The sequence below is a fragment of the Mesoplodon densirostris genome, chromosome 11 (genome assembly GCF_025265405.1).
Source record: "Mesoplodon densirostris isolate mMesDen1 chromosome 11, mMesDen1 primary haplotype, whole genome shotgun sequence".
In the NCBI taxonomy this organism is placed as follows: Eukaryota; Metazoa; Chordata; class Mammalia; order Artiodactyla; family Ziphiidae; genus Mesoplodon; species Mesoplodon densirostris.
The window spans coordinates 29,602,507-29,629,121 of NC_082671.1; the positions used below are offsets into that span (position 1 = coordinate 29,602,507).

General features: G+C 38.2%; 1 protein-coding gene across 1 annotated transcript in view; it reads right to left on the reverse strand.

Annotated features, from left to right (window-relative positions):
- The window catches only part of SYT10 (synaptotagmin 10), a 75,856-nt gene extending 50,849 nt beyond the window's left edge, over window positions 1–25,007 (reverse strand). Inside the window, exons 1-2 of the mRNA XM_060113105.1 lie at window positions 24,857–25,007; window positions 2,614–2,971 (exon numbers count right to left, since the gene is read on the reverse strand). Coding sequence (XP_059969088.1) covers window positions 2,614–2,971; window positions 24,857–25,007 — 509 coding nt within the window. The remainder of the gene's footprint in view (window positions 1–2,613; window positions 2,972–24,856) is intronic.
- Between the last annotated feature and the right edge of the window lie 1,608 nt (window positions 25,008–26,615).

Here is a 26,615-nt window from a genome sequence, read left to right on the forward strand (position 1 = left end):
TCATTCTCCAATCTCCAAACTACCTGCCCGCAGCAGACTTTAACCATCTTTGGTTGCAAAAAACCATATTCCCTTGGCTTTAACTCTTAAAACATGTTCCATCAATCTGGATAAATCTGAATTCTAACTTTCACCAGCTGAATGGCTTTAGGCATTTTTTAAAATCTCTCTGGGCTTCAGTTAACTCACAAGTAATGGGTATAATTAATAATACTTACTTCATACAGGCTGGCAGAGGATTAGCAGGAAGGATGCCTGGCATAGTGACTAAATTGCAGGCACTCAAAAACAATACTTTTTTTTCTTCCCTCTTCAGCCACTCATAAACAAGGAAATTCAAAGAGGTAATGAAATTATATCAAAGTTCTAGCAGAACTATGAATTTGTATTCCACTTTTTCTCTTAAGAAAATATGAGATGTACAGGTACAATCCAATTTTTATGTTTTTTAAGATTGAGAGAAAAATGTTTTTTTCTGATTTCTTCAATTTCATCTAATAACTGAGAAATCCAGGGCTAAAATGACCTGTTGTCATTCCCTATTGTATTTTATTTCTAGAAACCAATTCTGCATCTAAAACCAAATCTTCACAAATGTGTTCTCAGTATGTATTCTTTCATTCTCCCCTAGCTAGGGATAATCAGATAAGTTGTATGTTTACATTCAGCAGATAATATTTTGGAGATAGTACTTCATTTTTCTGAGGTTTCCAAAAAAAAAAATCTGCACAAAGAAAGGCAAGATATTGTCATAGCTTACCTCAATTTGTCTTCATTAATTGAGTGTCCTTATGTAGGGTGCACTTATCAACTGAAAGAGTTGAATAATTCTGAATACTAAGTTGATATATTGTCATAGCCATTATCAATATTTTTAAAAAATGTTTTGTAGGTTAATTGAACACTTTTACCCTGAAATTTCTGGGTATGTTAAGGCTTTATTAAATACCATAGTTGGCCACAGTTTGCAGTTGTGATAGTAATGACAATCAAGTAACCAACCACATGAGATAATTTTGAAGCAGTTTTTCCTATAAATATAAAGAAGTGGCACATGGGATAATTATTTTATAGTTAAATATCCATAAATAAATTTAAATGAATGTATACTGGATTATAAAAATGAACCCAAATGCAGTGCTCAGGAAAACTTGTCAACATAATAACTAAATATGAAGCATACCTTGGTTATAAAATTTAAATAGCTCAGAAAAGTATAACACCTCCATACATCCTCCTTACCCCAAAGTTTCTCATCCCCGAAGTAACAATTATTCTTACTCATCCCTCTGGAATTTATTTCAGAAAGAAGACAAGTTATTTATAGATACAATCCTTTTTTATTTTATAAAAGATATATTGAATATTCTTTCAATCCTAGTAGCAAGCATGACCCATGCAGTTTTTCAACTTGATAGATTTCCAAACCCACAAAAAGTACGTCATGTCAGAAAGCATGGATGCATCTTTGATTTAGAGAAGTAGGAAGGTAAGATTAGGAAGTCAATCAGTTAGCAGAAAACAGACTCACCCCCATTGCTATCGATTTTTACCCTGTCCTAGTGTAAAACTAGTTGCTACTTCTGGGAATCAGAGAAACACTGCTACTAACATGTTTTTCGTGTTAAAGATTGAATACCATACTTAGTAGAAAAAATGGCTTTTCACAAGAATCTTTTTCCCTTTACAGTTAACACAATTCAATACACACCACAGCAAGTTATTTTCCTTCGAGCAAACTTCTGCTGATTTTTCCAGGCTGAGTTAAAATGCACTTCCTTAAAATGTATCTCCTTAAGGAGGTCTCCCTCTTCCTTCCTTTCATGTACACTCCTTGCTATGCTCATGGTATTCATCAAAGCTCTTGTGGAACTTACCATACTCTAACCAGTATAAGAGTTTGGTCTATGTGAGTTCAAATAAGCAATGAAATTTTCCATCAGTTTATGGGGTGGGTGCTAAACAACTGTAGATGAAACATTAGTCTCTGTTACTCAGTTTTGACTGTGAACTTGTGGATAATTTCATGAAACGCATTGCAAATGGCTGTTTTCTTGATATTTATTGGTTGTTTTAAACTAAATTGAAAGACTGAAAATAGCAATGATCAAACAATGATATTTCAAAGGAAAAAGTCAATAAATAATAATCTTGGCCTTCCCTGGTGACGCAGTGGTTGAGAGTCTGCCTGCCGATGCAGGGGACACGGGTTCGTGTCCCAGTCCGGGAGGATCCCACGTGCCATGGAGTGGCAGGGACCGTGAGCCATGGCCGCTGAGCCTGGGTGTCCGGAGCCTGTGCTCCGCAACGGGAGAAAAACTCTAATTAGATGATTTTAATGAGACCTCAAATTCCAGTAAGCCCCTTTCATGGTACTGCTCTCTGTTTGGCTTCTTTGTCCTTAATTTCTCTCTCTTCATCCCTATTTATTCTGTCCTGCTAATTCCCTCCTTATTCTATTATCTGTTTCCCGTGTCTTTCTCATTCTCCTGTTTGTCTTTTCTTTTCTCCTTTCCCACCTCAGTTTTTTTCTCTTAGAAAATCACATACAACACACACACACACACACACACACACCCCACAAATAGTTTTATATATTTGATCTTTCCTTACCGGGATGAAGATGTAGGCTCAGTAGTTTGTCTTTGCACACGTGCATGTTTAATTAAATGTTCTGTTAAAGCAGTTTGGACTTCTGCTGGGATATCAGGGGAAGTGTGGCTGATTTTTATTGCAGGCTCAATAGCTCTTAGTGCTGGTTCTCCATTTTCTTTAACCTCTTTTTTCTCTTCAGTCTCAAAAATTTCAGTGGGAGCACTTGACATGCTCTGTGGAAGGGTACTGACATTGCAAGTCATGGGTTTGCTCTTCCAACAAGGCCAGCACAACTTCCAGAAGACAAAAAGTGAAACAACCAACAAGGCCAGGCCACAAAAGCTGACAACAACTGCTAACAGGCTGACTGAAATATCTGGAAAAAATTACAATGTAAAGAAATATTAAGTCATTGATAGTGTATGTAATAGGGCAGCAACAGTGGGATAATTTGATATTATGGTTATTAGTAATAGTTTGCTGATTTAGAGTTTCAAAAATTTACTTTTAAGTATCTTTGTAGGGAGGAAATATTAATAATTATGTTTGGAAATTCTCAAAGGAGACAAAAATTTCTTTCCCAGGAAGTTTCCAATTGTATACAAGAAAAGCATGGTATGTACATATCATTTCCAAGTATAGTACAAACATTCCAAGAGTTTGCAAAATGAAGGTCAGCTACATGCAACCTGCCTTGAAGTCATGAAGCTTAAGATGCTCTGAAACTGTATACAACTGGAAAGGCTTCTGTTTGCTTCATGCTTGACCTAAAGATGAAACCTTCTTACTCTCTAAACAGGTAATGTTAAATATTTGTATAAACTGCTTTCTATGGTGTAAATGAGAATAACACATTACTAATAGAGAATGGGTACACAATTATTTGTATTTTCAAACTCCATAGGTCCTTTCTAATAAGCTTTCATGTTCCTAATTTCTAAAGTCCAAAATTGGTTGATGATTTCTTATGTAAGTATCTTTAAAATATTCTTATTTAAAAATAATTACAGGGACTTCCCTGGTGGTGCAGTGGTTAAGAATCTGCCTGGCAACATAGTGGGCATGAGCTCAAGCCCTTGTCTGGGAAGATCCCACATGCCACGGAGCAACTAAGCTTGTGTGCTACAACTACTGAGACTGAGCTCTAGAGACCATGAGCCACAACTACTGAGCCTGAGTGCACAACTACTGAAGCTCTTGCTACTAGAGCCCGTGCTCTGCAAGAAGAGAGGCCACCGCAATGAGAAGCCCATGCACTGCAATGAAGAGTAGCCCCCTCTTGCCACAACTAGAGAAAGCTCATGAGCAACAACAAAGACCCCAATGCAGCCAAAAATAAATTAATTAATTAATTTTAAAAATTAAAATAATTACAAAATTAATATATGCTCATTATGTAAAATAATTAAAAGGGATATAGTAAAAAAAAAGTTAATGATTGTATAAATAAGCAAATGGCAGAGAAGAAAAAAATCTCTCATGCAAAAGCACGCCAAAAAATTTATGTGGATATTTTGCCCTCAAGGAAGTGAAGCATAGCTCTCCACTCCTTAACTGTGGGATGCACAAAGTGACTTTCTCCTAAAGAGTACTTGTATGGAAAGGGGCAAAAACAATGTAACTTTACACAGAAGAAATCAGAAAAATACTAACCTCACCCAGGTGATCAAAGGGAACATCAACAGTGACAATTCATGTTAATACCCTTGATAGGATGTGATGAATATGGCACTTTGTGGTCTTCCTCCCCAAACCAACAACCTGAATCTAATCATGAGAAAAACAGAAGACAAATTCCAGTAGAGGGACATTCTACAAAAAACCGTCAATGTTGTCCAAAAAAAAGGAAGTCTGAGAAACTGTCATAACCCAGAGACTAAGGAGACATTACAACTAAATGCAATGTGGTATCCTAGATGGAATCCTGTAGTTAAAAAAAAAAAAGGACATTAGGTAAAAACTAAGGAAATCTGAATAAAGTATGGACTTTAGTTAACAGTGTATCAATACTAGTTCATCAACTGTAACAAATGTACCATACTGATATAAAATGTTAATAATAGGAGAAACTGGGTGTGGGGAATATGGGGACTCTGAAGTATTTTCACAAATTTTTCTGCACATCTACAACTGTTTTAAAAAAGTAAAATCCATTAAAAAATGTTAAGAATATCCCCCTACTCACTTCCATTTTCACCTTCCTAAAATAACCAATGTTAGCAACCTGGTGTTATAGCACTCTTAAAGTTTGGAAGACCAAATAGATTCCCCATGAGGGAAAATTTTTCTAGATTTAGATAACCTTATACTTTTCTTTTACAACTCTGTTTAGCATCAGTGTCAAATATGAAACCAATTTCTTTTGTTTCTTTGTTTTAAATAAAGATGTTAGGAATATGTTATATGCTTAATTGTGTCTGTCCCTCCATCCCCTCCAAATTCATAAGTTAAAGTCCTAAACCCCAGTACCTCAGAATGTGTATTTGGAGATAGAGACTTTTAAATTAGTAATTAAGGCAAAATGAGGTCATATGGATGAGCCCTAACCCAATATAACTGGTGTCCTTATAAGAAGAGCAGATAAAGACAAAGACAGTCACAGAAGGAAGACCATGTGAAGACCCAAGGAGAAGGCAGCCATTGACAAGCCAAAGAGAAGAGGAATCAGAAGAAATCAACCCTCCTGACACCTTTATTTCAGACTTCTAGCTTCCAAAACTCTGAGGAATAAGGTTCTGTTGTTTAAGCCACCCAGTCTGTAGTACTTGATTATGGCAGCCCTAGAAAACTAAAGAATAAATCCAATTTCCTTTAACCACCATTGTAAATCCAGGAGGTCCCACCCCTCCTAGAAAGCAACCACTAACCCCAGTTTGGTGTGTGTCTGTCCAGCCCAAGCACTAATAAAAACAAATATATCTTAAGTAACTATAAAATATAGAATTATTTAATACAATTTTAATATAAATGGCTACTGCATATTTCTTTATTCAATTTGCTTTTTTTTATTCAACAATACTTGAGGTCTAACTTCATGTCACAGCATTCCATAATACTTCATCATGATGGATATTTGGATTATGCCCACTGTTTGCTATTACAACATAGCTACAATGAGCATCCTTGTACTCTTGTCCCTGTGCATATTTGTGAATATTTATCTAAAGTACATATCTAGAAATAGAACCACAGGGTCACATGTTATGCACATATTTAGCTTTACTAGATATTTCCAAAAAGAACCCCAGACTGACTAAAAAAAAACATCATATAAGTCTACCAGTTCCTACAATTTCAGAGAAATATTGTTGTATTTTAATTTTCACTGACCTGATGGGGAAATGATAGGTTTGTTTATTTCTCTGATTAGTGAGATAAAATGGCTCTAGTTAAACTCTCAATTTGTAGCTGATGGAAATCCATTAAGAAATTGAAATACTTCCAAGTTTTTATTGTTACTTAATTATAAGAATAAAAATTAATTTTGACATGCTATGATACATAGACACTAATATTTTCCTTTATTTTTCAATTGCTAGCTAAAGTTACATTGAATATATTTTCCATTTATATTCCATTGGTGAGGAATGTGTGATCATATTTTATACTTTGTAGTTTATTTTTACATTTTAAAATTATCCATTAGCACCATACCTTGAGGGAAAGAGAAAAATTATAAAATGAATGTGCTTCCTGATTATTAACTACAGTTTTAAAATGGAGGAAGCCAATGATGGCCTCATAACCTTCATGTATTTTCAGCTCCAGTTACATTATATTTTTCTGGATATTTTAACTCAATTAACTTCTTCAGTGGCTAACTTCTACTCAGTTGGAGCCAAAGCCAAGATATAAGGAAACTGCAGGACAAAGTGGGATAGAGGAAAGGATGGAAATAGTTTTCAGTCTATAACTGAAAATGCCCCCTGTTTTTAGGTTCTTTGACCCAATTTCAACTTGTGTGTTGGGGGGAGGGAATTCCCATACCACTAACAATTCTCTGGATACCAACTGGGTGTTCTTACAGTTCAACTCAATTCTGACACCTGCCTACGAGAGGTAGCATTAGATTCCACAGGTTAAAGGTTCAGTCCTACATAACTGCTCCCCTCCCTTCCAATGCCAGTAGCAAATCCAAGTTGTTACCTGTGGTTTTCTGACCAACTGGCAAAAGATTGGAGGTTCCCACGACCCTCTTCTTGGGTTTGATTAATTTGCCAGAGCAGCTTACAGAACTCAGGAAACTCATTTCTTTACCAGTTTACTATAAAAAGATATAAGGATATATTATAAAAGGATTACCAGTTTATTATAAAAGGATATAACTCAGAAATAGCCAGATGGAAGAGATTATAGGGCAAAGTATGGGGAAAGGACATGGAAGCTCAGAGCACAATATTCTCAAATTTCTGCATGTACAACCCAGAAGCTCTCAAACCCCATCCTTTTGGGTTTTTATAGAGGCTTCATTACATTGGCATGATTGAGTAAATAATTAGCCACTAGTGACTGATTCAACCTCCAGCCCCTTTCCCTTCTCAGGAGGTCAGCAGCGGTGGGACTGAAAGTTCCAACCCTCTAATCACATGGTTGATTCTTCTGGAAAACAGCCCTCATCCTTAGGTGGGGTCCAAAAGTCACCCCATTAACCTAAAAAGACATTGCTCTCATCACTGAGGAAATTCTAAGGGTTTTGGGAGCTGTGAGCCAGGAACTGTAGAAGAAGACTAAATATATATGCACAATATCACACCTCCCTTCTCACTAATGTGGTTCATAAAATACTTCATCCAAACCAAGTCACTTTTGAAAGTGAAAGGCTGTACTATCAACTGTACCAGAGTAGCAGGAATCAAGTCATATTCTGGAAACTTAGTAAATGGTCATCTTACCACTTTTAGCCTAACATCTTTCCAAATTACCCAATCTGGTCAAATCTAAACTTTGCATGGCATTCCACAGTGTCTTTGTGATTTGACCCCTGGCTATTGAACCAACTTCATTCTTCTGCCACTCCCCTACCTATTCTCCTTCTCCTGACCATACGTTACTCTCTCATGATTTTTGTTCAGGCTGTTTCTAATAGTTCCAGGGCATTTTTTCCTCCTGTCTGGGTGCCTGGCAAATTTGTATTCATGCCTCAAAATCTAGATCCAGTAGTACCTCTTCCCTGAAGCTCTCTCTGACTCTAAGGGCCTTGAAAGCACATCCACTACCATAGCACTAGTAATAATTTATTGGCCTATAATCTTTTATCCCAAACACTTAGGACATGATGGTTTCAAAAACTATTTTCTTTTGGATATTAGAAAAGTAGTAAGGTATACATTATCTGGGATAACATCTAGTAACCAAACACATTAATATATATGTAATGAAATATATGGATCAGTCACACTGAGTGGGATCACTGAAGACCGTAAGCAACTTAATGCCAATTTAGGTAAGGTGTTGGTGCCAAATTGGACAATTTTAAAAAATTTTTATTTATTTTTGGCTGCTTTGGGTCTTCCTTGCTGCACACAGGCTTTTTCTAGTTGCGGTGAGGGGGGCTAATCTTCGCGGCAGTGTGTGGGCTTCTCATTGTGGTGGCTTCTCTTGTTGCAGAGCTTGGGCTCTAGGCCCGTGGACTTCAGTAGTTGCAGCACGTGGGCTCAGTGGTTGTGGTGCACGGGCTCTGAGGTGCGCAAGCTTCAGTAAGTGTGGCGTGTGAGCTCTAGAGCGCAGGCTCAGTAGTTGTGATGCACAGGCTTAGTTGCTCTGTGGCATGTGGGATCTTCCCTGACCAGGGATCAAACCTGTGTTCCCTGCATTGGCAGGCGGATTCTTAACCACTACGACACCAGGGAAGTCCCCAAATTGGACAATTAGCAAAATAATTTTCAGGTTTTAGAGGTTTGGAGGTTTCATAATTGTGGACAAGGAATTGTGGATGTGTATTTATTTTGCTTCTCCAAATGCTCCCATCCTACCAGTACACTTACTCCCTTTATTTACCTTTTAATTTTTAGTGTCTAGCATATATCACATGGTCAAAAAATATTTATGGAGCTACTGAATACACATTTTGGGAATTATCTGAAAAGATACTCAAATGTCTGTGAACTTCAAGATGGCTAAAAGTTGAGTGATATAGAGGGAATATGTAGAAATTCTTATACTAGGAAAATAGTATAATATAACTTATACTGTGAAACTATTTAGACCTGGGTTAAAATGTCAACTCCAACACTGTGTGACTTTGGGCAAATTGTTTAGGCTTTAAGAGTCTCAGTAAAATGGGGGAATTTATATTTATTTCGTAGGAATGTTGTGAGTTTTATATAAGGAAATGTATGTAAATTATTTAGCATCATAATTTGCATAAGTGCAACAATAGGTTGCTACTATTGTCAACTATTTTTTTTCTTTAAACAAGAGTACCTAGGGGAAAAGAGGCATAGGTATGGATTGAGTATGGATTGAATGGTGATTCACAGATTAGTTAGAAGAGAAACACATCTTCTAATGCTATTTAGTACTGAAAGGAGTGAATTTGCTTATAATGGAGACCAAAATTTCTAAGTAAATATTAATGCTTCAGGAAGTTAATAAATAACATTCTATTTTCCTACTCAGTTGTGCTCAGAGAAACTGTTCAAGCAGGTAGTAATTAAAAAAAATAAAAGTGAATATCAGCTTAGGTCTATTAGAAAGTGGATTTGCTAATATATCACCTTGAATTAACTAGACTAGCCCATACAGTCACAGTCCTGGCTGGACAACCACATGTGTTCCCCATGGGTACTTGATCCTATAAAATTTACTATCCAAAGGAGAATATTTGTTTCCTGAGGATATCAAGGTTATAACTCAAAGAAAAGGGGGAAACAGGTAAGTAATTCCTTAGGGATGGGGTAGGCCAAGATTCCATGATTATTCTATCTTGTAGCTCCTTCCATCCAGAAATGTAAAGCAAGGAGGGAAGAGATTTCCCCACAACAGCAAGAAGTGAAAGAAGTTGCATTAGTTAGAATTTTATTAAGAAAAATAAAATTAAAATTATAAAAAGAAGCTATTGTATTACACACTTTTTACATTGCTTGTTATTAAAATTATGACTAATTATTAAAAAGTATTTAAAAAACAAAACCAATAGTTTAATTCTTAGGTCTTTATGACTTTTTTTTCAACAAAATTTGTTTAGCAAGATAAAAAAAGAATCTGACTCTCAAAAGATTAAGGGAGGATCTGTGAGAATTTATAAAGTCATCAAAATGTTTAAAATGAGTTTTTATGATTCAGTATTTAGCTATGACATGAAGGATGTTATGAGTTTGGACTTAGTTCAAATTCAAATAAGTAGTCCCAGGAACATTTTTAAGTCAAGGTATGAGATGGTTGAATACGCATTTCAGAAATAACCTTTTGGCTAGGGAGAAGATAAGAGTGGAGGCCAACTAGAAGATGAAAAATAGTTAACAGATTATAGTAGTCATCCACATGAGAGATTATAGTGGTTCTGAACAAGGGTGGCTGAAATGGGAAACAGAGCACATTGGGAAATCAAGGCTCTAGTGAAAGAGTGTGAAGATTGAAGGACAAGAATGTGATTCACTGGGAGACAAACAGGTTGTTGAAGTGAGTAAGACAATGACTTCAGCTTCGGCTGTGTTGGGTTTGGAGTACATATCCAACATGCAAATAGAAATTTTGAGTAAGCTGTTGGTCACTGCAACTCAAGATAAAATTGAAGGACTTTCTTAAATAGTAGAATCTGAATCCATGAAAGAGAAGATAAAAGCTCCTTAACAGATTTCTGAGGACACCGATAATAAAAGAAACATAACTTTAAAGAACAAAGAGCCTGCATAGAAGACTGGGAAAGAGTAGAAGTATGAAAAAAATGAGGCCAATGTGCTTTCATAGAAGTTTAGAGAATATTTTAAGAAGTGGTAAACAGCATAAGAAGTTAAAGTAAGTTCAATTAAAACAAAGGTTGGTAAGTATCCATTAACTTTAACAAGTAGGTCTTTAGTGCATTCAAGGAGACTAGTGAAGCAGAGACTGTTAAACAGATGAATGTGGTTTAATGAATGAATGGGAGTGAGGATGTGAATTCTGTGAGTGTAGATAGTTCCTTCAGGACATTATATTTAGGGAAGAGGGAAACAGTAGCACATGGAATTGATGTTTGGATATGCAATATTTTAGCATGTTTTAAAATTTATGGGAAGGAATCAGTAGACAAGAAGAGATAGAAAATTAAGCAGGATGAATAATTAATAGTAAAGTCTCATAAAAGGTGACCATGGGTGGAGTCTGAAGCAAAGGTGAAAGGACTGGATCACGTCTTCCTTTGTAAGAAAACAAGGATGGGCAGGAGACCTTCAAGATGGCAGAGGAATAAGACGTGGAGATCACCTTCCTTCCCACAAATACATCAGAAATACATCTACATGTGGAATAACTCCTACAGAACACCTACTGAATGCTGGCAGAAGACCTCAGACTTCCCAAAAGGCAAGAAACTCCCCACGTACCTGGGTAGGGCAAAAGAAAACAGAAAAAACAGAGACAAAAGAATACGGATGAGACCTGAACCTTGGGGAGGGAGCTGAGAAGGAGGGAAAGTTTCCACACACTAGGAAGGCCCTTCACTGATGGAGAGAGGGGGTGGTTGGTGGGGGGGAACTTTTGAGCCACAGAGGAGAGCACAGCAACAGGGGTGCAGAGGGAAAAGCAGAGAAATCACCACACAAAGGATCACTGCCAACAAGTACTCACCAGCCAGAGAGGCTTCTCTGCTCACTTGTTGGGATGGGTGGGGTTGGGAGCTGAGGTTCCATCTTTGGAGGTCAGATCCAGGGAGACGACGGGGATTGCCTGCATGAACACAGCCTGAAGGGAGCTAGTGCACCACAGCTAGCCAGGAGGGAGTCTGGGGAAAAGTCTGCACCTGCCTGAGAGGCAAGAGACCATTATTTTAGGGGGCGCGAGGACAGGGGACTCAGAGCGCCACCTAAATGAGCTCCAGAGAAGGGCACGAGCTGCGGTTATCAGCGCAGACCCTAGAGATGGGCATGAAACACTAAGGCTGCTGCTGCAGCCACCAAGAAGCCTGTGTGCAAGCACAGGTCACTATCCGCACCTCCTGTCCTGGGAGCCTATGCAGCCCACCACTGCCAGGGTCCCGTGATCCAGGGACAACTTCCCCGGGAGAACACACGGCCACCTCAGGCTGTTGAAATATCATGCCAGCCTCTGTCACCACAGGACTGCACTGCATACTGTACTCCTCCTTCCCCCCAGCCTGAGTGAGCCAGAGCTCCCTAATCAGCTGCTCCTTTAACCCTGTCCTGTCTGGGCAGGAACAGACGCCCTCAGTCGACCTATATGCAGAGGCAGGGCCAGTACAAACCTGAACCCCAGGAGCTGTGCGAACAAAGAAGACAAAGGGAAATTCCTCCCAGCAGCCTCAGGAGCAGCGGATTAAATCTCCACAATCAACTTGATGTACCTTACATCTGTGGAATACCTGAAGAGACAATGAACCATCCTAAAATTGAGGCGGTAGACTTTGGGAGCAACTGTAGACTTGGGGTTTGCTGTATATGACTGACTGGTTCCCGGTTTTATGTTTATCTTAGTTTAGTATTTAGAGTTCATTATCATTGGTAGATTTGTTTAGTGATTTGGTTGCTCAATTCCTTTTTTTAATTTATTTGTTAAAAAAATATATATACATATTTTTAATTTTTTCTCTGTAAGTGTGTATGTGTATGCTTCCTTGTGTGATTTTGTCTGTATACCTTTGCTTTTACCATTTGTCCTAGGGTTCTGTCTGTCAGTTTTTACTTTTTTCTTTACTTTGTTTTTACTATTCTTTTTAGTGCTTGTTATCATTGGTGGATTTGTTTTTGGTATGGTTTCTCTCTTCTTTCTTTCTTTCTTTCTTTCTCCCTTTCATTCTCCCTTTTCTCCTCCCTTTCTTCCTCCCTTCCTTCCTTTCCTTTCCCTTCCCTTCCCTTCTCTTCCCTTCCCTTCCTCCTTCCCTCCCTCCCTCCCTCCTTTCTTTCTTACTTTCTTTCTTGCTTGCTTGCTTTATTTCCCACTTTTCTACTGAGCCGCATGGCTGACAGGGTCTTGGTGCTCTGGCAGGGGGTCAGGCCTGTGCTTCTGAGGTGGGACAGCTGAGTTCAGAACATTGGCCCACTAGAGACCTCCCAACTTCACATAATATCAAATGGCAAAAGCTCTCCCAGAGATAGCCATCTAAATGCTAAGGCTCCATTCAACAACCAGCAAGCTACAGTGCTGGACACCCTATGCCAAACAACTAGCAAGACAGGAACACAAAACCACCCATTAGCTGAGAGGTTGCCTAAAAATATAATGTCACAAACAGCCCAAAACACACCAACAGACATGGTCCTGCCTATCAGAAACATAAGATACAGACTCATCCACGAGAACACAGGCACTAGTCCCCTTCCCAGGAAGCCTACACAACCCACTGAACCAACTTTAGCCACTAGGGGCAGACACCAAAAACAACGGGAACTACAAACTTGCAGGCTGCAATAAGGGGACCCCAAACACAGTAAGGTAAGCACATGAGAAGACAGGGAAACACACAGCAGAAAAGGAGCAAGGTAAAAACCCACCAGACCAAACAAATGAAGAGGAAATAAGGAGTCTACCTGAAAAGGATTTGAGAGTAATGATAGTAAAAATGATCCAAAATCTTGGAAATAGAATGAAGAGAACACAAGAAATGTTTAACAAGGACCTAGAAGAACTAAATAGCAAACAAACAATGATGAACAACACAATAAATGAAATTTAAAATGCTCTAGAAGGAAACAATAGCAGAATAACTGAGGCAGAAGAACGGATAAGTGACCTGGAAGATAAAATAATGGAAATGATTACTGCAGAGCAGAATAAAGATAAACAGAATGAGAAGAATTGAAGACAGCCTCAGAGACCTCTGGGACAACATTAAATGCACCAACATTCCAATTATAGGGGTCCCAGAAGAAGAAGAGAAAAAGAAAGGGGCTGAGAAAATATTTAAAGAGATTATAGCTGAAAGCTTCCCTAATATGGGAAAGGAAATAGACAATCAAGTGCAGGAAGCACAGAGAGTCCCATACATGATAAATGCAAGGAGAAACATGTCAAGACACATATTAATCAAACTATCAAAAATTAAATACAAAGAAAAAATATTAAAAGCTGCAAGAGAAATACAACAAATAACATACAAGGGTATCCCCATAAGGTTAATGGCTGAATTTTCAGCAGAAACTCTGCAAGCCAGAAGGGAATGGCAAGACATAATTAAAGTGATGAAAGGGAATAACTTACAACCAAGATTACTCTACTCAGCAAGGATCTCATTCAGATTCTACAGACAAATTAAAGAACTTACAGACAAGCAAGAGCTAATAGAATTCTGCACCACCATACCAGCTTTACAACAAATGCTAAAGGAACTTCTTTGGGCAGGAAACACAAGAGAAGGAAAAGATCTACATTAACAAACCCAAAACAATTATGAAAACAGTAATAGGAACATACATATTGGTAACTACATTAAATGTAAATGGATTAAATGTTCCTACCAATAGACACAGTCTGGCTGAATGGATACAAAAATAAGACCCATATATATGCTGTCTGCAGGAGACCCACTTCAGACCTAGGGATACATACAGACTGAAAGTGAGGGGATGTTAAAAGATATTCCATGCAAATCAAAATCAAAAGAAAGCTGGAGTAGCAATTGTCGTATCAGAAAAAAATAGACTCTAAAATAAAGACTACTACAAGAGACAAAGAAGGACACTACATAATGATCAAGGGATCAATCCAAGAAGATGATATAACAATGGTAAATATTTATGCACCCAACATAGGAGCACTTCAATACATAAGACAAATGCTAAGAGGCATAAAAGGGGAAATCGACAGTAACACAATCATAGTAGGGGACTTTATCACCCCACTTTCACCAATGGAAAGATCAACTAAAATGAAAATAAATAATGAAACACAAACTTTAAAGGATACATTAAACAAGACAGATCTAATTGATATTTATAGGATATTCCATCCAAAAACAACAGAATAATTTCTTTTCAAGTGCTCATGGAACATTCTCCAGGATAGATCATATCTTGGGTCACAAATCAAGTCTTTGTAGATTTAAGAAAATCGAAATTGTATCAAGTATCTTTTCCGACCACAATGCTATGAGACTAGATATCAATTACAGGAAAATATCTGTAAAAAATACAAACACATGGAGGCTAAACAATACACTACTTAATAACGAAGTGATCACTGAAGAAATCAAAGAGGAAATCAAAAAACTTAGAAACAAATGACTATGAAAACAAAATGACACAAAACCTATGGAATTCAGTAAAAGCAGTTCTAAGAGGGAAGTTTATAGCAATACAATCCTACCTCAAGAAACAAGAAACATCTCAAATAAACAATCTAAACTTACACCTAAAGCAATTAGAGAAAGAAGAACAAAAAACACCCAAAGTTAGCAGAAGGAAAGAAATCATAAAGATCAGATCAGAAATAAATGAAAAAGAAATGAAGGAAAACAGAGCAAAGATCAATAAAACTAAAAGCTGATTCTGTGACAAGATAAACAAAACTGACAAACCATTAGCCAGACTTATCAAGAAAAAAAGAGAGAAGACTCAAAGCAATAGAATTAGGAATGAAAAAGGAGAAGTAACAACTGACACTACAGAAATACAAAGAATCACAAGAGATTACTACAAGCAACTATATGCTAATGAAATGGACAACCTGGAAGAAATGGACAAATTCTTCAAAAAGCACAACCTTCTGAGACTGAACCAGGAAGAAATAGAAAATATAAACAGACCAATCAGAAGCACTGAAATTGAAACTGTGATTAAAAATTTTCCAACAAACCAAAGCCAAAGACCAGATGGCTTCACATTTAGAGAAGAGCTAGCACCTGTCCTTCTCAAACTCTTCCAAAATATAACAGAGGGAGGAACCCTCCCAAACTCATTCTACAAGGCCACCATCGCACTGATACCAAAACCAGACAAAGATGTCACAAAAAAAGAAAACTACACAACAATATCACTGATGAACACAGATGCAAAAATCCTCAACAAAATACTAGCAAACAGAATCTAACAGCACATTACAAGGATCATACACCATGATCAATTGGGGTTTATCCCAGGAATGCAGGGATTCTTCAATAAGTGCAAATCAATCAATGGATAAACCATATTAACAAGCTGAAGGAGAAAAACCATATGATCATCACAATATATGCATAAAAAGGTTTAGAGAAAATTTAACCCCCATTTATGATAAAAACCCTCCAGAAAGTAGGCATAGAGGGAACTTACCTCAACATAATAAAGGCCATATATGACAAACCCACAGCCAACATAGTTCTAAATGGTGAAAAACTGAAACCATTTCCTCTAAGATCAGGAACAAGACAAGTTTGTCCACCGTCACCACTATTATTCAACACAGTTTTGGAAGTTTTAGCTATAGCAATCAGAGAAGAAAAAGAAAGGAAAGGAATACAAATTGGAAAAGAAGTAGTAAATCTGTCACTGTTTGCAGATGACATGATACTATACATAGAGAATTCGAAAGATGTCACCAGAAAACTACTAGAGCTAATCAATGAATTTGGTAAAGTAGTAGGATACAAAATTAATGCACAGAAGTCTCCTGCATTCCTATACACTAATAATGAAAAATCTGAAAGAGAAATTAAGGAAACATTCCCATTTATCATTGCAACAAAAAGAACAAAATACCTAGGAATAAACCTACCAAAGGAGACAAAAGACCTGTATGCAGAAAACTATAAGACACTGATGAAAGAAATTAAAGATGATACAAACAGATGGAGAGATATACCATGTTCTTGGAAGAATCAACATTGTGAAAATGACTCTACTACCCAAAGCAATCTACAGATTCAATGCAACCCCTATCAAACTACCAATGGCATTTTTCACAGAAGTAGAACAAAAAATTTCACAATTTGTATAGAAACACAAAAGACTCCAAATAGCCAAAGCAATCTTGAGAAAGAAGAATGGAGCTGGAGCAATCAGGCTCTCAGACTTTGGAATAGACTACAAAGCTACAGTAATCAAGACAGTATGGTACTGGCACAAAAACAGAAATATAGATCAATGGAACAGGACAGAAAGCTCAGAGATAAACCCACGCACATATGGTCACCTTATCTTTGATAAAGGAGGCAAGAATATACAATGGAGAAAAGCCAGCCTCTTCAATAAATGGTGCTGGGAAAACTGGGCAGCTACATATAAAAGAATGAAATTAGAACACTCCCTAACACCATACACAAAAATAAACTCCAAGTGGATTAAAACCCTAAATGTAAGGCCAGAGAGTCTTAGCAGAAAACATAGGCAGAACACTCTATGACATAAATCACAGGGAGATCATTTTTGACGCACATTCTAGAGAAATGGAAATAAAAACAAAAATAAACAAATGGGACCTAATGAAATTTAAAAGCTCCTGCACAGCAAAGAAAACCATAAAGCAGATGAAAAGACAACCCTCAGAATGGGAGAAAATATTTGCAAATGAAGCAACTGATAAAGGATTAATCTCCAAAATTTACAAGCAGCTCATGCAGCTCAATATCAAAAATACAAACAACCGAACCCAAAAATGGGCAGAAGACCTAAACAGACATTTCTCCAAAGAAGATATACAGATTTCCAACAAACACATGAAAGGATGCTCAACATCATATTTGTAGTGAGGTGGATTAACCTAGAGACTGTCATACAGAATGAAGTAAGTCAGAAAGAGAAAAATAAATACTGTATGCTAACACATATATATGGAATCTAAAAAAAAAAAAAAGGTTCTGAAGAACCTAGGGGCAGGGCAGAAATAAAGATGCAGACGTAGAGAATGGACTTGAGGATACGGGGATGGGGAAGGGTAAGCTGTGATGAAGTGAGAGAGTGGCATGGACTTATATAAAGTAACAAATCTAAAATAGATAGCTAGTGGGAAGCAGCCCTATAGCACAGGGAGATCAGATCCGTGCTTTGTGACCACCTAGAGGGGTGCGATAAGAAATGTGGGAGGGAGAGGCAAGAGGGAGGAGATATGGGGATATATGTATATGTATAGCTGATTCACTTTGTTATAAAGCAGAAGTTAACACATCATTGTAAAGCGATTATACTCCAATAGAGATGTTAAAAAAAAGAAAAGAAAAGGAGGATGGTTCTGGACTCAGGTAAGTTTATAGGTATAGGCAGGAAGACAAGGGAATTCTTGTTTGTAAGTACAATTTTCTCTGCAAAATAGGAGTTAGGGTCAACTGCCAGTTATTTAGGGATATTGGGGAATAATTTGGAATATTTAAACAGAGTGCGGAAAATCTGATATATGAACTTTAGAGAACAGGAGAAAATTGAATAGGAAAACAAAGGATGTCTGGTCAGAATTGAGGGTTCTTCTGAAATTGGAGACTAAGAGTGATACTCATCTCCCTGGTTTTAAAACCTCCTAAATATTCAGTTTCTTTGGTGTAGGAATAGAGAAGCAGATGAATTTATCCATGAATGAGCACTCCCTACCGTCCCAGGAGAATGTGATAAACCTCAAAGGAGAAAATGATTGCAATGATGAAATGATGTATCGTAAGTATGATGCAATATTTGTTGACAGGGAATTAACACAGAGGTAGAAAACTGAATGCAGTTTCCAAATGAGAAAGATAAAAGCATAGGAGCTCTTCGTTGGGGCTCAGAATATTTGAATTTATAATTCTAAAATAGTACTGTTTAACATAATGACTAGTGTTTGACCATGATCATAAAAGAAATGAGGTAAGGTGGAGAGGAGAAGATCACTGGAGCAAAGGGGCCAACCATTCTGAGGTCAGGGTGATGAATATGAATGGTTTGCCTTCTCCACACAGACTTTGAAATTGCCTATTTTAATGAGCAAGCTTGATGAGTAGGATCTCTCTAGCTCAAAATTTTAATGTCTCTTTGCAGAGACATTAAAGACACTAAAGACATTTGCATTAAAAAGAATCCATTATATGCCATTCATCCAATTATATCTTGGTAAGAATTAGAGTAAATGAAATTTCAAAAATTAGATTACAGTCAAAGAAAATCAGGTTTAAATTTGCTCGAACTCTGATTTGACTACATACATATGCATAACTATTGCTTCCACCGGTATGTATCTACTTATCTATCTGTCTGTCTGGTTGGCTGACTCTATATCTCTTGAATGATTTGTAGCTATAAAGATCTTACTCTTTTATCATGTCTTAATATCTCAAAATAAAGTGGCATTGTTCTGAAAGAAACAGGAAAGACCACTCTCATCAGAAAACAGAATAAGGCAAAAAATGCTAATTCCTCAAAATCGTTTAGTAAAACAGAACTTTGCTAAAGTCTAATATTTGCATGGTCTTAATTACTATGGATTGTAAGTACTGTTAGGTCTAATTACCTATTAACCATGCAGATGGCTACGATGCAGAAAAGTATAGGCCAATTTGTATGCTCTCAATTCCAATTACTACTGCCTTAGTTGATAATCTTATCTGTGTCTTTCTGCATCATTTTTTTTTAAATTTTAAAATTCTAGGGCCTCCCTGGTGGCGCAAGTGGTTGAGAGTCCGCCTGCCGATGCAGGGGATACGGGTTCGTGCCCCGGTCTGGGAGGATCCCATATGCCGCGGAGCGGCTGGGCCCGTGAGCCATGGCCGCTGAGCCTGCGCGTCCGGAGACTGTGCTCCGCAACGGGGGAGGCCACAACAGTGAGAGGCCCGCATACCGCAAAAAAAAAAAAAAAAAAAAAAAAAAAAAAAAAATTTTAAAATTCTAGTTTTTTAATTTCTCAAAATGTACAAAGAAGTAATTTCTCAATTAATCAGAAATTATAATTTCTTGTATATTCCAAGTCTTTTATTTCTTTGGTTGTCCTCATTGTTGCCTGATGACAGACCATGTTTATGGCAACATTCTGCAGAGAACAAGAGGTAATAAAACTCAAACCAGCAACTCTTATTCAGAGAAGGCCGAGGAAAGCTGCCTCTAAAACGAAGATTTGGAATTATCTTTGAAGTTAACTTATTTATACTCTTCATATGGTGTTATTATTATAATGGGGTATAATTCTGATTTCTATAATAAGGGACCAAATAAATACTGACTTAAACAAGATAGAAGTTTATTTCTCTCTCATTTAATTAATTGGCTCAGCATAAGAAAGTAGGGCAAATACATCAGCTTCAGGTGTTTGGAATCCTGGTTTCTTCCATATTTTTGCTTTTCTATTCAAAGGTTTTTGCTTTCTCCTTAAAGTCCAAGATGGCAAGCTTAATGTCTACATTCCAGGCAGCTGGATGAAGAATAACAAGCTTGTTACAACTGCTAATTGCCATTAAGTATGTGTGTCATAGTTTTATCTGTGTATGTGCTAAAGCAAATACATCAGCATCAGAAGTCGCAGAATGAGTCTAAATTGGCTTGGAAGAAAATACTGGAGAAAATAGCGAAGCAGACCCGTAACCCTCATAAGCCAAACTTTTGTTGGGTCAGATGAGTTTGGCAACATTGCCAACATTCGACATAACTGTACAGCTAGCTTTAGAGCACAGCAACACTAGATTTTATATCTCTTATGAATTCCTGCAAGGAATAAAAGGCATCATTACTAGTCTTAACAGCATTCTTGATGGCAAAGAGTCCAATGATGAGTGGATAAACAAAGGTATCACCAATTCTCATTCAAAAAGCCATTCAGAAGAATCAGACTCAAAATTTTAATTTTTAAATTATTTTAACCTATTTGTCTTTTATGCTTTCCTTTTTATATTTGTACAAGAGTGATATATGATATTTAAAATTTATTTCTAACTTTTAGAAGTTTTTCCATAAGTATAAAATAAAAATTCTATGTGATAAGAAAGCATAATTTAATTTGCATCTTTCTTTTTCCTTTTTTGGTATCATATAAAATAATGTTGTGTCTTGTAATCAATAGCATCTTAGATTCAATAAAATATGGTATCAAGTATAGTACCAAATATCGTATTAAATTAGCCAAATTTATTTTTTGTCTTTACATATACTCATAATTGAGTAAATGATTTATAAATGATTTATAATCTGTGATTGTATATTAATTCTACATTTACATTAACTTGAACAACTATGCACAACATTTAATTAATGGTACTGGTATCATTCTTATTAGTCAAGTAACTTCAGTGAAAGTGTTTGCCATATAAATACCTACTTGCTCCCACATATAAGAAATTGAAGAACACACATATGAATTTAGAATAATTTGTTTAAATGTTTATTTTAGAAATTTTAGTACTAAATTAAAAGTGTAAAAATGAAAATTTATAACAATGAATTAAATGTTTATTTTAAATATTTAAATTATGGTTAGGTCTATACAGTTGTGATGTGACTATGAGCTTAAGTGGGTTTGATTAGCTGCATTTATGAGGTCTGCTTTTTAAGCAACAAAGTTTCCTAAAACTTCATAGGGATTTGGATATGGAGAAGCAATTAAAGACTGACCAGAAATGAACTCAAATGCAGTTCAAAAATTCTTATGTATATTCAATCACAGTACGTATGAAAAATCACATTTAAGGCCAATATATTGTTTTGTATTTTCCCTAAACATTATAGCATTAAGTCCTATTATATCAATAAATTAATGAGTTTAGTGGGTGATCTATCTATTTAGGGGGACAGGGAGAATCAGTGGCAAAAAGACTGCAAAAATCTGATTTTCTAAAAAAAATAGCATATGATGAACTTTCCAGTAATGTTGGCATCAATAATGTCTCTAAAAAACTATTCCAAAAGAGTAAATTAACCAGTGTTGCCATCTGCAGTTAAGTTTTTGTAAAGTTTAATAAAATATGGGATCTGTCGACTTAATTGCTTGATCCTCAAGTCAATAACGCTGCTGCTGCTTCTGCTACTTCTGTAGTAGTAAATCGTAAAGAGAATGGTGAAGCTGCTCCTTACTGGCATTAAAAAAAACAGTAGGAGAATATCTTATTTATATATATGGTTCATGCCTTCTTTAAGTTAGAATAACTTTAGGATTACAGTCAACCCTCTGTATCCATGTTCCATATCCATGGGATCAAGCAACCACAGGCTGAAAATATTTAAAAAAAAAAAATTTTTCCAGGAAGTTCAAAAAACCAAAACTTGAATTTGTTACACAGGCTACCATTTACATTACATTTACATTGTATTTACAACTATTTACATAATCATTTACATTGATTTAGGTATTAAAAGTAATCTGGAGATGATGTAAAGTATATGGGAGGAAGTGCTGTAGGTTACATGCAAATACTACATCATTTTATATAAGGAACTTGAGCATCACAAATTTTGTTATCTGTGGGGGCTCCTAGAGCAAATCCCCCATGGAGACCAAAGGAGGACTATACCTGAACTTCTCTGCCTCTACACTTATATGAAGGGATCTAAAAATATACACAATCTGGAAGCTTGCAATTGTCACTGCAACCTTAGAATAACTGACACCATCTGGGCAGTGCTGAAAGTAAAAAACCACTGTACCATTCAATGTCCATGTCCTCCTACCAATAATGTGTTTCTCATTAAACAAACAGTGAGTAGAAGGATCGCCTACTGGAAGTGTGTTTACGTAGGGATCTTTAATAAAGGACACAAGTACATAAGTTATAAGAAAATTTACTTTAAAGAACAAAGTGAAGCTGAGTGGCTTATTAATATAATTAAAGATTTGGTAAATAATCTTTGATCCATTTCATAGATATATATTGGTATTGGGAGTATATTTGCAGATTAAAGTATTGTACTTCTAATTGTTGCATAGATTTACAAATGGAAAATGTAAAGCAATCTTGTGCATCTTTATATCTCATACAAAACCTAGTAGGATGTCTTTTCTAGTGACAGCCATTGAATAAATATTCATATATTAAATTGAATACCCCATTTGAATAGTATATATTTTCCCCTAAGGGCAGAAGAATATCCATGTAATTGTTTTAGACTATGTTTTGTCCACTTTTTGTTCCCAAGGGAAAGTCCAAAGGGAATTAGGATTACAACTACTTGTAGTGCTTAGGACAAGTTCAGAACCCTTTCTACAATTCATATACTATGCTTTACCTTAAGCTGATAATTGTGTATTTATAAAGATTTAAGAGCTAGTGTTTGTTTTCCAACCTTCAAATTTTCCTCATTATCAATCAATTTGAGACCCAGGAAACCACTATTTGGTGTATGATCACAAGGTGGGGTGGTGGGGTGATGGTGGAAATCAGTAGTTTTATCCACAGTATCAACTGTTAAATGACCAAAGTACAGATCTTTAAACTTAAATACTCTCATTTCTTTCACTTCACCTCCTTCTCTTAGTCTTATCTTTAGCAAGTGTATCATCAAAGACATTTCAGAGCAACTTATCCAATCACCACACAGGATTTTAAGTTCACTCTATTTTGAGTGTTTATCTCATGTTTAGCTACCATACACAAGACAAGCATATACACAATGTTCACCCAGTGCCTTCCACTAGTAGTTGACTTTCATACATTCCTAGCAATTTAACACCTCATGAACAAATGGAAGTCTCTGTTGTGATTATAAAAATTCACAAAATGTCTACGTTTCCAGAATATGTACAGAAGCAATTATGCATCATTCCGCTCCAGGGCCCAAACAGCAACATCTCCTCAGGTTCTGCCAAGTGCATACAGAAGCCTCTCGTGGTTCCTATTGCCAAGATCAGAGAATTTTAAGAGTACAAATATTCCACTTAAATAATGGTATGCAAAGACTAAACCACATCTCTCCTCCACCTCCATCCCCTCTCCCTCTGTCTTTGGTAGTAGTGGATGAGGGGATCACTAACTGTGCCCACTTCGCCTCCTCCCCAGCACAGAGTTCTCCACTGTCACGTTCCACACTGAGCTACGGTCCAGCTCTTACCTGTTGCCTTGGCTACCCTCAACCCACGAATCCCTGCCAGGTGACTAAAATGACGGGAAAGTAAGGGGAAAGAAACAAGACCCTACAGAAGGAATGATAACCTTCCAGCCTGATGACAAAAATCCCCAACCAGTGTTCGTCTCCCAAAGCAACAAGTGACCCTCTCACAAGGGACTCTTAAAACCACGCGGCCAGCAACTCCCGGAATCCATCTCGCCCGCGTCAACAGCACAACAGGCTGCACATAGCGCAGGTGGTAAAAAACCCTTTCCCCCAAGCATGACAAAAACAGTGGCTCTGATACGTTCCCCACACCCCTTTGAGAAAAATCTGTCACCTGAGACTTCTTTCCACCTCCAGATTTCTGAAGGTCGATATGTTTCCTCCACCCCACCCCGTTTTTCCCCCCAAGTTTCTTGAAGGGGCAGAGAGGGTGCCTGTGTTGGGGGGTGTATGAGCACGTGTGTAGAAAGGATTTATAACCCTTTTCCTCTGTTCCACGTAAATCTGTATGTGCGCTGAGCCTTACCTGTCGCGTCAAAAAATGGGATCCATAATCCCTGCTGTTGGGCCAACGTTGTCATGAAGCCCTATAAAGTCATATGTATTAAAGGACTTTGCACACTATCAAATGCTAGACAGCTTGCGGCCGCGGGTTATCCCTACAGGGATCCTTTCTGCTCTCGGGGGCCAAGGCAGCCCCATTTCCAACGCGGTTCTTTGCGTCCACGCCCGGATTCTTCCGCCCGGCCCCTTCCCCAAGCCGCGACCCACCACCCGCGGGACAAGCTAGGGCAGCCAGAGTCCGGGTGGCGAATGGCCCCCGAGGGCAGCGCTCGGCTAATGATCGGACGCCGCCGCTCGCCCTCGCCCCTCCACTCCGGGAGGGAGATCGGAGGCGTGGGAGAGCTCAGGGAGAGGGGGTGCAGGCGCCTGGGAGCGAGAGAAGGCGCCGGCGGGTACGGAGTGGACCAGAGAAGTGGAAGAAGCCGGGCAGATGGAGGCGAGGAGACAAAACCCGAACAGTCTACGCTGGAAGTCGCCAGGAGCTGACCAGAAGGAAGGAGCGAGGTAGGATAGGAAAGCGCGGCGTCCCAAAGATGCGCCGGCGCCGCTCTGAAGGCTCAGGACCCGGGACCTTAGAGCCGAGAGGACGCGGGTCCCAGACGACTGGGAGGTCGCGAGCGGAGCCCTCCCCCAATTACCTGTGCTACTTCCGCCCTGGCTGCCCCTGTCCGGGGGGAAGATGCTCGAGCACTTCTCCCACTCCACCTGGCCCGCGAAGCACAGCTCGGTGACGATATGCAGCGCCTTCTGGCACAGGCTGCTCACTCCGTCCTCCTTTTGGAAACTCATCGTTTGGCCTTGCTTCACCCAGTTAGCTGTCCTTTCCCCTTCCCGTTACCTCTGTGCTGGCCCCTCTAGCGCCGTAAACCATAACCAGCCCTCGAGGACTTTGGCCGGAGAGCGCGCAGCTAAAAGGCGGCAATTTAGGAGCCCCAAGTTGGCCCCATGGCGGGAGCGGAGGGCTCGGGAGAAGGGGGAGAGGCTGGGGCGGTAACCGGGGCGAGGCGGAGGCGGCAGCGGCGGCTGCGAGGTTTTTGCCAACTCTCACGCGGCGCGAACGAGCCCAAGCGAGCTGGAGAGAGACCCGGCATGGAGTACGGAGGGGAGGGGGCGGGGGACGTAAAAAAACTAAAGCCCTCGACTGCTGCAGCGCTTGTGTTTCTGGCAGGTGCCTGACGGGGGCGCGTCCAATCGCAGCCTGGCGCCGGCCCGGTGACCCCCAACAGAACGCGCCTTCTTTAGTCCCCGGGGGAAGGGGGAGACCATGGAGGAGGGGCGGCCCGGCTCCCCTGCTGGGTCGTCCTGCTGAGGCTGGGGATGCTCTTCTGGGGGCATAGGAGGGCAAAAAATCTTGGTTTTCTCTGTACCTTTTTCAGCCTCCGTACCCCAATCCCCTCTTCCCTCCAATGTGACTACGGATGTGTTCTATCCGGTTCTACTTTTCTGAAAAGTCATTCCAACTGAAAACAAACTGAAAAAGTGAAATTGAAAAAACGAGTAGATGAGTAATAAAACTAGATGTCTATAGAAAGAAGATATCCCAGGAAAGCATTTTAAAAATGATTTCTAACTATGATTGTTTAGAGACAGAATATTCAACCCAAGAGGTCTTTTTATTACTAGCAGTGAAATTCACCATGAGGTGTATTTACTGATTACCCAGTTCAGTTTTTCTTTATGCATAAACAAACTGAATAGTCAAATTTTAATTTATTGCCTTTTTGATTTTTTTCTTTATTAAACTTAGGAGATCCCAAAACAAAATACGTTATTTGTATTAACATTCAGTTAGGATTCTGTCCACTAATCTGGAATTGGAAATTGAGACTGCATAACCTGAACCCGTTTATCACCCTTTCAAGTGACTTAAATACTGAAAAAGACAAGCCACAGTTGTTAAAGGGGAGAAGGATTAATTTCAAATCTCTCACACACACCACTGCTTAACCTGAGGAAATTGTTTTCAGGTGTTTATCTCAGTCGAGGAGATGACTGAGGGGCTTGGACTTATAATTCTCTAATGCAAATGAGTGATAATCACTAATGGAGCTAAAGCTACAAAATCATGTTAATAAACATGTGCCACAAGTTTACAGGAAATGCATTTACATTGCTTTTAAATTGTTTTCAGGCAGAGTTTGATCCCATAGTGTAAGCTGAAGATTGATTTAACCTTTGTTAGGTAAGGATTCTTTACTTTAGAAATAGAATATCCTGAATTTGTTCTTGTTGAGGAGGAAGAAATTTCCCCCTACCCATCTTGATTCTTCAGGCTGGTCTAAGAATTAAATTGATTTGAAGCAAATCAACAGGAGAAAAAAATATATATATAACATGTATACAGTGGGAGAGACTCAGGAAAAAATGAGTAACTCACCAAAATGGCTGCAGCCCTCA